The 13,911-nt window shown below is 34.1% G+C and overlaps 3 protein-coding genes across 8 annotated transcripts; 2 read left to right on the forward strand and 1 right to left on the reverse strand.

Moving 5' to 3' along the window:
* Window positions 1-89: 89 nt before the first annotated feature.
* Window positions 90-2,892, reverse strand: LOC104776812 (putative beta-1,4-xylosyltransferase IRX9H). The gene is made up of 4 exons (XM_087503018.1): window positions 1,649-2,892; window positions 852-1,101; window positions 572-762; window positions 90-375 (listed from the first exon to the last, which is right to left on the reverse strand). The coding sequence occupies exons 1-3, from the start codon at window positions 2,416-2,418 to the stop codon at window positions 592-594; spliced, it is 1,191 nt and encodes a 396-aa protein (XP_087359144.1). The 5' UTR covers window positions 2,419-2,892; the 3' UTR covers window positions 90-375; window positions 572-591.
* Window positions 2,893-3,897: 1,005 nt separating this feature from the next.
* On the forward strand, window positions 3,898-6,200 carry LOC104776813 (alcohol acyltransferase 9-like). 2 transcript variants are annotated; one of them, XM_010500943.2, is made up of 3 exons: window positions 3,979-4,202; window positions 4,292-4,494; window positions 5,225-6,200. In XM_010500943.2, exons 1-3 carry the CDS (start codon window positions 4,172-4,174, stop codon window positions 6,128-6,130), a joined length of 1,140 nt encoding a protein of 379 aa, XP_010499245.2. In that variant the 5' UTR covers window positions 3,979-4,171; the 3' UTR covers window positions 6,131-6,200. The 2 variants fall into 2 exon arrangements, with proteins under 2 accessions (XP_010499244.2, XP_010499245.2); XM_010500942.3 differs by having other exon boundaries at window positions 3,898-4,494.
* A 4,297-nt stretch (window positions 6,201-10,497) lies between these two features.
* Window positions 10,498-13,767, forward strand: LOC104776814 (cyclin-T1-3). 5 transcript variants are annotated; one of them, XM_087503087.1, is made up of 8 exons: window positions 10,505-10,628; window positions 11,099-11,346; window positions 11,542-11,933; window positions 12,104-12,185; window positions 12,388-12,522; window positions 12,604-12,776; window positions 12,863-13,008; window positions 13,261-13,767. In XM_087503087.1, exons 4-8 carry the CDS (start codon window positions 12,129-12,131, stop codon window positions 13,446-13,448), a joined length of 699 nt encoding a protein of 232 aa, XP_087359213.1. In that variant the 5' UTR covers window positions 10,505-10,628; window positions 11,099-11,346; window positions 11,542-11,933; window positions 12,104-12,128; the 3' UTR covers window positions 13,449-13,767. The 5 variants fall into 5 exon arrangements, with proteins under 5 accessions (XP_010499246.1, XP_010499247.1, XP_087359213.1 ...); XM_087503084.1 differs by having other exon boundaries at window positions 10,519-10,628; window positions 11,057-11,346; window positions 11,480-11,933; XM_087503090.1 differs by having other exon boundaries at window positions 10,522-10,628; window positions 11,057-11,346.
* Window positions 13,768-13,911: the final 144 nt, after the last annotated feature.

The raw sequence follows: 13,911 nt of genomic DNA on the forward strand, positions 1-13,911 counted from the left end.
CTTTCTTCTCTAGTTAGGAAGTGATGATCATCGACTTGATTTTTTAGGACGTGAATTTCTTTCTTTCATCACAACAAAAAAAAAAAAAAAAGGAAACAAGAAGACTTGGTTAGCCATGGGCGAATACAAATGCCGTGGAATCAGCAATGTCAGAAGGTAATATAATTCCATCTCATACTAAAACACCAAGGCCTTCACTTTAATTCCAACCAAATCTTGGATTCAAGGGAGGCTCACACGATTCCAGCAACGTTTATCTAAAATGTGTGCGCCTCTTCATTATCCTACACTTTCCTCGCTTGTCTTTTTCCATTCTTCATATGCTTCTTTGAGATATATTCAGAAATGAGCACAGCACATGGGTTAAGTAGAAACCTGCAAGGCAGAGGGGTTAGTCAGAGGCTTCTTTTGCAAACAAACAAAAAGTGCACTGCATTGCATCCATCAATATGTAGAGAATCCGAATTTTGACAACAGATCGACTAGCTAGCTTCACCCTTTCCAAATCCAAACAAACACTGAAATTTTCACGGTCTTGAGTCCACATTTTGCAGAACCCTATAAATCTTACCAGTCAAAACTATCTTCAAACTATTTCATAGTTATGAGAGCTTGGAGATTCTTCTGGATCGCCCACCCTTGTGGATAAGGGACATCCCGGGCATCCAAGTGAAGATGCCAATTCAATATCCTCGAGCAAGCTGGTGGAACACCTTCCATCTCGCTTTCGTCAGCCACCACCTGCTCTATAAATGTCGTCTCCTGCTTGGAAACACTTGATGTCATGAATAAGAATAGGGTTTACTGCGCACCAGAGAAATCCACAGATATGAAAAAACTCAAACGCATACTTGGAAACCCTCCTTCACTGTGTCTAGTTGGCGGGTTGGATGTGTAAATGGGCGTCGCCACCTTTTAGGGTCCCAGAGTATTGTACTGTTAAAAGCAAATCCCGACATATCAACATGGAACCTCCGTAATCTTTTGCTCTTTTCATTGGTGTGCCATCCAATCACTTGACTTCCATTGCATACTGGACCCTCAAGGATGGCCTTGTTTTTGCTTGGTGCGAGCATCGCAACAGGCCAAGTTCCAAATCGACTACACAAATAAAACAGATAAAGTTTAACAATTCAAAATAGGACACAAATACTTCAGAAGAAGATAAGGTTTATATATATCGAGCCATCCCCATTTACACTCGATGAGTGCTCAGAAAACAAAGTCAAGGTACACAAAAAAAATGTAAAAACAAAATCATTTCTAATAACAAGAAATGAAGCATTCTCTCAAACAAACAAGAATTAGCACATGGTAGAGCAAGCAGCGAAACAAATAAGAAAGGATAGAGGCAGGCATACAAAAACAAAAATCTCAGATTCTGTGCAGGAAACTCAAATTTTGATTAGTTTCAACATCAGAGTAAAACGCATATATGCTTCTGGAATGTTTATATTGGGTTTCCAACAACACTAGAGTCGCTGAGACAGCACGCAAACTCAAAAAGGCCAAAAAGATACCAATAAAATAGTCAAGAGGATAAGAGTTGCACAACTAACAACTCGCAGTCTCTATAACAAGTCTGTTCCTCACAAATTATCATCAACAAACACAAGCAAAAGTAATGAGCAGCCTTTTTTTGAGTCACCTGATTTGTCTTAGGCTTTGAAAGAGCTCAAGCGAGTAGATATTATCATCATCAGCAAAGTAGACAATTCCATCAAGCTTATGCAACTCAATATGTTCCAATGCAGTGTTTCTCTGATGAACCCCTCTATCCTTGATACTCGTCATGTTCCTCTTGCAAACCAAGTGCCTGTACATCACACCAGTCTTCCTCAGAATCTCAGAGGTTTCAAACGACGCAGCGTTCCCCTCCACCACTATCCACAGAACAGGCGAATCAACTAGTCTCAGCGTTTGAGCAATCCTGTTCAAGTAATAAGCCTGCATCGCTCGATTATACGTTGGCGTGACCACAATAATAAGCTTCCTCGGCACAAAACTGATCTCCTTGTTCCCAGTTTCAGTCTCCGCCACAAAACTCACCGCATCTACAGCTACCTCTTCCCGTTTCTTGTTGTTGTTATCCAACCTCTCCTCAACGTAAGGCTGTTTGATCTCAAAGGAGAACCGATCGGAACCGTTCACATCTTCCATTTTACCGAAAGGTGTCAAACCTAAAACAAATCCAAGAAGAAAGAAGACGAGAAACTGGTAAAACGGTCGCCTCCACGGACCTCTTCTCGAGCTTTTAGGATCAGAGGTTACTCCGAGGAGTTTTGTGAGATACGAAAGAAACTGAGAGGAATTGTGTTTACTGCTGCTACCACCAATTGTGAAACCCTTGTGCGCACCTCCATTCTCGTGTGCGCGATCGTGATACATCGGCGAGAGAGTTCGCCGGATTGAAGCCATCAGAGAGAATTCTCACTCTGACTCCGCCGCCCTATTTTCACAACTCCCGAAATCAAACATTCAAAAGAGCAATTTCGGAGAGATCCGCCACCAAAATTCGCCGGAGGAGGATGACGTAGCAACTTCAATCCGAAGCCGGGATTAGTAAGTAAGGTCGTTGGTTTGTTGACTCCAAGTCGCCGATCTGAAAACACGATTTGGAATGGATCCGTCACCGCCGAGATCTGAAGGAGGAAGTTGCGGAAAGAGCTATGACACTGTTGTTTGTTTGTTTTATTATTATTGTTAAATCCAAAAACAAAAAAAAAAAAAAAACTCTGTGAGCTAGACGAGTTCGTGGGACACGTGGCGAGATTATGGCTCGGAGAGGGTCGGACACTCTGGCGAATATAATGATTACGTTTAAGTTTCGAGGTAAAAAAACAATAACTATAACATTAAGTTCAAAGATTATGAATCTATGGTTAAAAAGACATTGTTAACATGATCTAATTCGAAGTTTATCATCTTGTAAAGGAGGATTACGTTTTTCTTCTTTTGTCGATAAGGATAATGGTCGCTCTACGTACCTACTACTTTCCAGTTTCCACTATATCTCGAATGACATCTTCTAAGTTCTAATTATTACATTATAATATTTAGTGGTCACTTACTTTAACAAATTAGCATGCATTTTTTCACATGGATAAAATATATATTACAAAAGAGAGATTACACGATCGTTTTGGTTTTAACGGTGCAAAAGTATTAGACAAAATTTTCAACACATGTGTACTGTCGATTTTCAAAAGTTTTGTGTTGTTTTGATATTAATACCAAAATTCAAACAGTATCGAGCTTGTGGACGCAATACTTGACTAATTAAGCGTGGTGTTTGTTTATTTTTTAACTGTAATTAGATATGCGTGTTTGGAAAACTTAAATCCATTTTTCTCTCAAGGTTAGGTGTTTTGTTAATCTGTTTTTAACGTTATAAAATTTTAAAAGTACACAGGTACCGAGTTTCAAAAACTAGACTTCTACAAGTTTTTGTAGTCAAAAGGCTCAAAGGTATCAAAACTTATAAGTTAAAAGACCCCATCATCATGTGTTATAGACTTCATGTATCTATGAGTAGTATTCCAACAAATTACTGATGGTTATTTATGCTACGTACGGACGTTCGTATACCAGTGAACTTTTTTTTTTGGTAGTCATCGGTAATTACAATTCCCAACATAAAAATTGGTGATTATCGATGGATCCATCCTTTGCATATTTAGTTTTATGTATGTGTTTTTCCTCTTAATTCACAACCTAAGAAATGAATTATGGATTAAGACCATGACTAACAGTTAGTCAAAATTGGTAACGATTTTGTATCATATTGGTTATAACAATGGATATGTATACGTACGAAACAGAATGGTTAGGCCTAATTCTAAGGATATAGCAAACAAATTACACTATAAATTAAAAGAATACTTATACTTTCGATGGGTCCGACCAAAGATAGTTGAGGACTGACCCTGCATAAGCGGATTCCAACTTTTACCACCACCTTACTTCTCCCCAATACTTCTCTTGCAACTTTCCCTTTCTACACCATCTCTATCTATTCATTCTCTCTCTTTCAAAGAAAACAAACAAACAGAGAAAAAAAGAAAGTGGAAGATGCAAGAGCTGCCGGATTGCTTGTACGAGGGAGAGCAACCATCCTTAATCACTCCTTCATCTCCCACACCAAATCAGACTCTCTACCTTTCCAACCTCGATGACCATCACTTTCTCAGATTCTCTATCAAGTACCTTTACCTTTTCCAAAAATCTATCCCCTCTCTCACCTTGAAAGATTCTCTCGCTAGGGTTCTAGTCGATTACTACCCTTTCGCAGGTAGGATAAGAGTATCCGATGACGGGAGGAAGCTCGAGGTTGATTGTAATGGGGAAGGCGCTGTTTTCGCAGAAGCTTTCATGGATATAACTTGCCAGGAGTTTCTTGATCAGCATTCTCCCAAACCAAACAAGTCATGGAGGAAGCTCTTGTTCAAGGTTCAAGCTCAGGGTTTCTTGGATATTCCTCCTCTTGTTTTACAGGTTCGTATCTCGTTTATATTTTTCTTATTCTTGCTGAGCCACTTATGATTTATCAATATCAAAAGTCAAGACCATGAGTAAGATTGTTTCCATATTAGTTGATAGTTTGTAAAAGAATTATATTCGAAATTTTTTGGAGGGGGATAGACGTAGCTCGAATATTTTAGGTTTTCATAAAGTTAGTTGGACTGACTGTTCTGTTTAGATATATGATATTATTATAGGAATCATCTAACAATTCCTGACTCCTACATTGATTCGGCCACTTTTAATTCTTTTCAAATAAGAAATGCATACTTTATCTGATCGTGCATCTAATGCATTCGATGTATCAATAACATAAAGGTTTTTTTTCTACCACATTTCATCTTAAAATACGTGAACTTTAATAAAGAGTTTTTTGATTAGAAGAAAAAGAAGGGTACATAGAGAATAAAATTGTCTGTTCAATTACTCCTTTTCTTTTATTGGTTACAACTTACAAGATAAATAAAACTCTTTGTCTTGCCTTTGAGTGTATATATATTAACTAATTAATGTATTATGTACAAAGTCCTTTTGTTTCACTCTTTTGCATGCTATGATCTTATTAAAAGCCGCGTATCTATGAACTTACATACAGTATAAAGTCTTTTTCCTTCGTCGGCAGATAATAATAAATGGTTATTTTCATTCAACAAATATGCTTTTCAGTAATGGCTTACGAAAGTTGTTAAATAATATGGCTCAGGTGACGTATCTCCGTTGCGGGGGTATGATCCTCTGCAGTGCGATCAATCATTGCATCTGTGATGGCATCGGCACATCGCAGTTCCTACATGCATGGGCCCATGCCACCACTAGCCAACCTCATCTCCCGACCCGACCATTTCACTCCCGTCACGTGTTAGATCCACGAAACCCTCCACGTGTCACACACTCACATCCTGGTTTCACCGGAACCACCACCATAGACAAAAACTCCACCTTCGACATATGCAAGTATTTACAGTCCCAACCACTGGCTCCGGCCACCTTAACCTTCTCGACATCTCATCTCCTACGCTTAAAGAAAACATGCGCTCCCTCACTAAAATGCACTACGTTCGAGGTACTAGCGGCTCACACGTGGCGCTCGTGGGCTCAATCTCTGGAGTTACCGTTGACCATGTTGGTCAAACTCCTATTCTCTGTCAATATGAGGAAAAAGCTGAATCCAGAACTTCCTCAAGGATATTATGGTAACGGGTTTGTACTAGCTTGTGCCGAAAGCAAGGTACACGACCTAGTAGATGGTAATATTTACCACGTGGTTAAATCGATACAAGAAGCAAAAGCAAGAATTACCGACGAATACGTAAGATCAACGATAGATCTACTGCAGGATAAAACAGTGAAAACAGACGTCTCAAGCAGCTTGGTCATATCAGAATGGGCGAGATTGGGACTAGAGGAGTTGGACTTGGGAGGAGGAAAGCCAATGTATATGGGTCCTTTGACGAGTGACATTTATTGCTTGTTTTTACCTGTCGCCGAAGATAATGATTCCATTAGGGTTCAGATTTCCCTACCGGAGGATGTTGTGAAGAGACTAGAGTATTACATGGTTAAGTTCTTAGATGGAAAAGATAACGAAGATGAGAATTCTTATGTATGATGAAGTTTTTCTTTATAATTTGAATGGTCTATAATAAAAGAGTAGCTCACATGATGACTTTTTTGTTGGTTGTCTGTTTTTTACTGTTCCTCATATATGGTCTGAAGACACAAAATGGGCACTGAAGCCCAATAAAAGAGTAGTTTTTTATTGGTTTGTTAAACACAAAATGGAATGCAGAAGATGGGAAACTAATCTTCGTCATCTATCCTATACGATAATGTTATTAACTGATCCATGAATTCAGCGGAAGACTTGTTCTAATTTAGTTCATCAACTTTAGCTCAACGGTTCTTATATTATCGAAGCCTAAATTCAAATAAACATTTCCTGTATATCCAATTTTGGTGACAGCGATAGCTTCTTTTGGTATGAGAATTTAACTATATCATATCAAAGCACTATCTCTTTCTTAGTGGTAGTAACGTGGTGTAAGCCTAGGCGAAAATAAGCTCATTACACATACGGACATAAACTACAAACAATAGAATTAAGAGCTTAACGTAACTAGCTAATTACTTTAATCTATATAAACGTTTTACCTACCACTATCGAAAAAATCCTACATTGTGGGTGTGGCTGGTCTGTTCTTCTTTTGGTTATGGATAAGATACTATGTTGTTTGTTTGGTTTCCAATGTTTTCAAACTCAATCAACTTCTGAGATGTTATTTGGTTTCAGATTCCATTGTATATGATCCTTTGCATCCATCGCAGATTTTGTTTTTGCTGATAGATATAGAGAAGCACTTTCGGCCTTAAATAATCAGAAAGAGTTTTTTTTTTTTAAGTAGTTACAAAGGTGAAGGTGAGTAGTGTGGAAACAAATTTTCAGTTTTTTTTTTAAACAGTTTTTAATACAATTATTTTTAATAAAACCAATAAAAGTTTAGTAGTTTGAAAAATAAAAGAAAACAGGTTTCGACATGTTAAACCACATCTTGTGTCCAAACAGATCTGTTTTTTCTTTTTTTTTTTATAATTATTATTTTATGTAAAATATTTGTAATATATTGATTAACTGTTTTAGAAATATAACTACTTTTTTTTATAAAAAATCAAAAAAATCAATATATCTGTTTTTGTTTATAATTATTAATTTATGGAATAGATTTGTGATATATTGATTTTTTTAAAAATAAATTATTTTTGCAGGTTTGTAAGGTGGAGAATGTAATCATTATATTTTCTTGAAAAAATAAAATAAACATAATTTATATTGCTTAAAGTATTATTTTCGCATCTTTTAAATAATTAATAATAGAAAGTTATAAAAGTTTTTTTTTTCGGAAATAGCAATATTTTGATTTGATATGGAAAAATAAATTGATCCTTGGAGAATAAAAAAGATTAATATTGATTTTTTTTTGAGTTTTGACACATGTAAATTAATATTCACTTGCATCAATTATATGCAACCGATATCAACAAAATTTTGAAATACATGTATTTATTTAATTTAAGTCGAATATAGATGAATTAACATTATATTATTATTGATATCAGTTTTGTATCATCTAGTTAATTGATATTTAATTTGTATCATTATATTAAGTGATGTAAATTATATTTCTGTCAAATATTTTTGAATTGATGTAAATTAAAATAAAATTGTGTCACTTTTATTGAACCGATGTCAAATTATTCGATTACCACATCAATAACAAAAATTGATGCTAAATCACATAATTATGCATCATTTATTAATAAGTCGTTTAAATTGATATTATTTACTTTTATGATACTAATTAAGTGATGCAATCAACCTTTTTTTTGTCCAAACACTCTGAACTCTAATAAATCAATCATATGCATTGGATTATGATACATTTTAGTTTTTTCTTGTACTAAAATAGATCTTTATATTTTGTAAAATATTAGTCTAAACCACTTGTATATTTTAAGTAATTATGTAATATATATTTATTTATCTAAAAATTACAACAAAACATATAGCTAATTATTTGTTCAAAGTTCAGAGTTATTTATGTATCAATCATCAATTGAAAGTTTTGATGAAACTATGTACAACAATTCTTTTCACTTTTGAAAAGTCTATAATTGACCAACCCTTTATTACATTAAATATTTGCTACTCAAATCAACATAAAATCGTGTTCATTCTTATTTCATTATCAACCACTATTAATACCAATTCGAAAAGATGTTTTCAAAAGTAAACACTATAGTACAAATAAAATATATTGCACCACACTCAAATTATTGTGCTTATGCATCAAATTTGTTCAATATTGAGAAATATACAAAAATTGAAATATGAATGGCTAATTGCATTATCTAATTAAATCACAACTGGTAAATAAAAACATGAATATTTTGGAATTAACATGTCATTTTATTGTATTGCAAAATCATTATGCATTTGATATAATATATAAATAACGATGTATCATCTTGAACAAATAATAGGTAAGAATATATATTAATTCTTCATAATACACAAATCTTATGCTATAATAAAGTAGAAAACCATCATAAATAAGATTTAAGATGTGACACGTGGACACCTAAGAATTTGACATGTGCTACTCATTTTTTATATATTGAATCACACATATTAAAAATTGAGTTTCGTTGAATCATTTGATATCTACAATTAATATACATATAACCGATTTCTTGGTAGAGAGTTGAGAGAGCACATCGCATGGCAAATCAGTTAACTTATCCTTTAAACGATTTGACTTTGTAACGGATATGTTTAAGCCTCCATGACCGCTTACACAGATAATCCATTGCCTATATTTTGTGAATTGTAATACTTAGTTTCGGCATATTTTTAATTTCTTTGATATACACAAATAGTATATAGAATATTGTCCAAATTTTGTGATTCTGTATTCAAAATCCAGTCAGTAGTGCTTATCAGCATGTCGAAAGAGTGATCCACATGTTAGATTATGGATCATTATTTCGCTTAACTCAAAAATCATTCTTTTATTATCTCTTCTAATTAATTAAGAGATATTCTCATAAATAGCACCAAAAAAGTTTTTTTTTCTTCCAAATTTAGCATAACGTCTCTAAAATTCTAAAAATAGCACTATATTACAAAATTAATATTTTGTAAAGGCAAAATAAATGTCCATAAGAATTTACAAATATGCTACAGTAAAACCTCTATATATTAATAATGATGGGATCATGACATTTTATAGATTAATAGTATAAATTAATAATTATTAATTTATCGATATGTTTTCAATTGTTTAAAATCTTATGAATTGAGACAATTTTAGCAAAACAAGATTAGATTTTCGGATGTTATAAATTTTATGGTTTTGAAATTGACAATAAATTACAAATACTAAAGACAAATTCACTTATACACATGACATACATAAATTCAAATTGATGAATAATAATATAATTTTAATATCCTATAAAACTATAAAAATGATAATGATGTATATTTAGAAATTGAAAACTATTAAAAAGTTAGCTATTTTTATGACATGTTATAGAATATTTTATATCATTATATTTTGAAAATATAACATAAAAATTATTTCTAGATATATGTTTTAGGAGAAGATTCAGAATTTGAAAGCATACTTTATTATATCATATAATTTATGATATTATTGGGAACATATTCTATATAGAGATTTCAAAAAAATTATTATCTTATTATTTTATTGAATTTAGTTACTTTTATTATTTTTACTCGGACTAGTAAAATTTATTAATTTATAGAAGTATCTCCTATATATTAATAGAGAAACATTCCCAAGAAAACAATGAATTTATTGCCCTCATTTTATGGATATTTACACATAATTGCTATTGAATGATTAAAGAATATTCCTTTACAATTAATTAAAAAATCAAACATTTCAATCATTTTATAACATATTTAATTACTAAAATATAAAATCATTAGATCTAAAACGTTTTCAAAATCAGAATTTATTCACTATTAAAAAGATTGATTACTATTCACATATTTAAAGTTTCTAAAATAAAATTATCACAATAATCATTATTATAGGGAATTGACTTATTTAATACCATTGATATAATAATATTTCACGGGTGAGTTATACATATATTTAGTTGATATATATTAGTTTCATCTAAACATATTCTCAAGGTTTATATATATTTGTAACAAAATTAAATTTTAGATCATAAAAAATAATTTTACTCGTAACCCTAATTTTATTAGGAAGATTTATCTAGCACATGTGCGGTTGTTACCTAGTTACTGTATTATTTTGAAAGTTGAGAAAATAGTCATAATGTCCAAGCCCATATATATATATCTAATCTAATATACTTTTCATTTGAAAAATTTCTGGCCCATTTACTTGCGTACGATATTTATCTTTAGGTATTAAAATCTCAACACCGCAAGATCTTTTTCCTGAGTTTCTCAAGGCAACAACAAAAGAAAAAGAAAAGAAAAAAAAAAAGCAGCAGCGAAAATTTTCAAGTTTCAAAGAGTTTTTTTTTTTCCCCTGACCAAGCAAACTTGGGTTAGTGAAATCTCAAATCTTAGCTAATCCAATTTCTTTATCTGTTTAAAATTGATTTCGTTTTAGTTTGGTCTCATCTCTTGAATCAATCGACCCTTCTCATCTTTTATCCCCTTCACGTTTCGTAATTTATCGATCTGTTCTGCAGATTTTGCCGTGAACTTTTATTAATCGTATTCTCTTGTTTAGTATTTTTTGTAGTTGTTGTTGTGTTTTGATCGAAACTTGGGATCAGATTTGTGTCGTATCATGTTATAAAAGCTGTTTAAAGTTTAAACAAAAACAGATGCTGTTTTCAATTAACACAACCATTGAGATTTGTTGTGTCTTGTTATGTTGTAGCATTTATTTGTTATGTAAGGAATCATTACTTCCGTTATGTTTCTGTGAATCCTCGTTGATCGATTGGTGCTTGCTATATTTCGCAGATATTATTTCCGTCAGCTAAATCGAGCTTTGTCTTGTGTTAGTTAAAAAGATCGAAACTTTTAACTATGGGAGAGGAGCATCCGAGAAAGCGGTCTCGACAACATTTTGAAACGGAGACGACGAGACAGGTTTCTTTGTTTGAATCCCCTCAATGTGAATTGTATTTCACCAGGGAAGAGATTGAGCGTTTCTCTCCATCAAGAAAAGATGGGATTGACCTGGTCAAGGAGTCGTTTCTACGGTCTTCGTATTGCACCTTCCTGCAAAGGCTTGGCATGAACCTTCATGTGTAAGCTCACAACAAATAGTATTCTTTCTTTATTTGTTGTTTCTTTTTGCTGGGAAGTAGCGTGTTTGTTCTCTCTGGTTGCTTGCTTCATCGAGTATACTTAATGCTTCTTCTTTCTTGGAACTTGTTTTAGCTTAAAGAGGGGTGCCTAATGCATGACAATGGCTAGCCTAACTGTTGAAAATTTTGTCGTAGGGCCACTGTGGGAGGTGGTCTGGAGAGGTTCTCGAACTGTATAAAAAAAAATTCTCCATTTTTGTCTACTACATTTATATCTCATGAATGGAGAATTATGTAATAGTAGTCAAAATTTGGTGTTCATGCATCATATATTGGCTCACTTCTCATCGGCAATGGGAGGCTTTGCATCTGTTGTGAATTTTGCTTTGGAGCTGTTCACCTGTTTAGACATGCCCTTGATATATATATATATATATATATATATATATATCTTTGTATTTGTAATTTTCTGCTGGGTTATCAAAACCCTCAGCTGTTCCTACCATTACCAAATACCAACTGATGTTCTTAGTTTTCTGAGCAAGTGCACTTCCTCCGGCCTACTATTTTTGAATCATCTATCATAGGTACTGGTGTTTTTCGTTTTTTTTGCATTAATCACGTGTGTCCGAACAGTTTCATGTTATAACAATGCGGGTTTCGGTGAAAGTGACGTCTTGCATTTAGTTTCTGCCCAAGATATTATAACATTTGAACTTGTTCATGTTGAAGGTTTTTGCCAATCTCGTTGCTACAGGTCCCAGGTTACAATAGCATGTGCGATGATGATGTGCCACCGGTTTTACATGCGTCAGTCTCTTGCTAAAAATGACTGGCAGGTAAGAACTATTTTGTATAAGTATGCTGATCAATTGCATTCATTGAAGCTGACAGGAATTATTGAATAGTCTGTAATGGAGAAATTTATACTTCGAAAGTGTCTTTTTTTAAATGTTAATTCAGTCTCTAGTGATTAGTTAGAAGATTATTTGATTGATGCTTAATAATATCATCTTCCAATTTTCACTTGGTGAATTGCAGACGATAGCAACTGCCAGTCTGTTCCTCGCTTGCAAAGCTGAAGATGAGCCATGTCAACTGTCCAGCGTCGTTGTTGCGTCTTATGAAATAATTTATGAGTGGGATCCTTCTGCCTCAATTAGAATCCATCAAACTGTAAGTATTTTATGAATCTATCTATTGGTAAATTCGCACTGCAGCATTGTGCTAATATATTACTTATTACTCTGCCTGTAGGAATGTTACCATGAATTTAAAGAAATTGTTTTGGCCGGGGAGAGGCTTCTGCTCGACACAAGTGCTTTCCTTCTAGACATTGAACTTCCTTACAAACCTCTGGCTGCGGCTTTGAATAGGCTGAACGCTTGGCCTGACCTTGCAACATCTGCATGGAATTTTGTGCATGACTGGTAAAGACCCTTGTTATTATTAGAATATATGTGATTTTTCCCCCACATTGAGTTTGAATAATCTTATAATGCGTTGCTTCATGTAGGCTTCGAACCACCTTATGCTTGCAGTACAAACCCCATGTTATTGCAACTGCCACTGTGCACCTAGCTGTCTCATTTCAAAACGCGAAAGTAGGCAGTAGGAGAGATTGGTGGTTGGAGTTTGGAGTTACAACTAAGCTATTAAAAGGTTTGTTGTTCAAACACTAGTTTTTCTCTGTTATTATATTGCCAGTCATTTGATCAAGTGAGATGTAGTGTTTCTACAAAATTAGCGCTGATAATAGGCATTGAGATTAGCTCCGATTCAAGTGGCATGTTAAGTTCTTACCATCTGCACGTAATGAGTTTGAAATTAGGTAGTGGTCTGAACAAAAAGATAAACTGCTACTGATTTTAGTGGTTGATTAAAATAACGGGATGTTTTCATGAATGGTGACAGAGGTGATCCAGGAGATGTACATGCTGATAGAAGTGGACAGAAGGAGGACTATGCCCCCTCCACCTCCACCTCCAAGAAGAGAGTTAAATTGGGCAATACCTGCACCCATGAAGCCAGTCCATATGGCTAGAGGTCATCCGTTTCACAGCTACCCTTTGCAGTCCTATAGACAGGCTGGCATCTGGTGAGCCATTGTTGAACAGCATGAAGATGTAATCTCTCTTAGAGTCTGAGTCGGGTTGATAGACAAAAGAAGATTATTATGTGGAGACTCATGAGAGAGGCAGTGTAGCATTATATAGCGATCCAAGTGAGGTGCTTTTTGTCTAAGTTAAGCCTCTCAGGTAGTGAATTCTCTCAAGGTTCATTATCTTTGTTCTCGCCCAGAGAGATTATGTATAGAAGTGTCCATTTCACGTGTTATAATACTCTAGAAGACTTCATATCGTTGTATATCTGGAATCAATGTTTTGGGTTTCGTTCAAGGTTCAAAACTGTTTATTGACTTCTCTCATTGGTAAAGTAATTTGGTTTTGATGAGGTGCTGTTAGGTCTGTGTTATGTTGAGAGACTAACACAATCAATGATGCAAACCCCAAAAAATGGAAGTTCTAATCCAGAAAATTGAGATCGCTCGTGATCTCTTGATTT

This window comes from Camelina sativa, chromosome 3 (assembly GCF_030686135.1).
Source record: "Camelina sativa cultivar CO46 ecotype springtype chromosome 3, ASM3068613v1".
Classification (NCBI taxonomy): Eukaryota; Viridiplantae; Streptophyta; class Magnoliopsida; order Brassicales; family Brassicaceae; genus Camelina; species Camelina sativa.

Coding starts and splice junctions, on each gene's coding strand:
- LOC104776812 (XM_087503018.1), bottom strand. CDS start 2,418: ATGGCTTCAATCCGGCGAACTCTCTCGCCGATGTATCACGATCGCGCA. Junction 1,102..1,648: donor CAAAGCCTAAGACAAATCAG/GTGACTCAAAAA, acceptor TTATTTGTGTAG/TCGATTTGGAACTTGGCCTG. Junction 763..851: donor CAGTGAAGGAGGGTTTCCAA/GTATGCGTTTGA, acceptor GTTTCCAAGCAG/GAGACGACATTTATAGAGCA.
- LOC104776813 (XM_010500942.3), top strand. CDS start 4,072: ATGCAAGAGCTGCCGGATTGCTTGTACGAGGGAGAGCAACCATCCTTA. Junction 4,495..5,224: donor TTCCTCCTCTTGTTTTACAG/GTTCGTATCTCG, acceptor AATATGGCTCAG/GTGACGTATCTCCGTTGCGG.
- LOC104776814 (XM_010500944.3), top strand. CDS start 11,123: ATGGGAGAGGAGCATCCGAGAAAGCGGTCTCGACAACATTTTGAAACG. Junction 12,523..12,603: donor CAATTAGAATCCATCAAACT/GTAAGTATTTTA, acceptor CTCTGCCTGTAG/GAATGTTACCATGAATTTAA. Junction 12,777..12,862: donor TGGAATTTTGTGCATGACTG/GTAAAGACCCTT, acceptor TGCTTCATGTAG/GCTTCGAACCACCTTATGCT.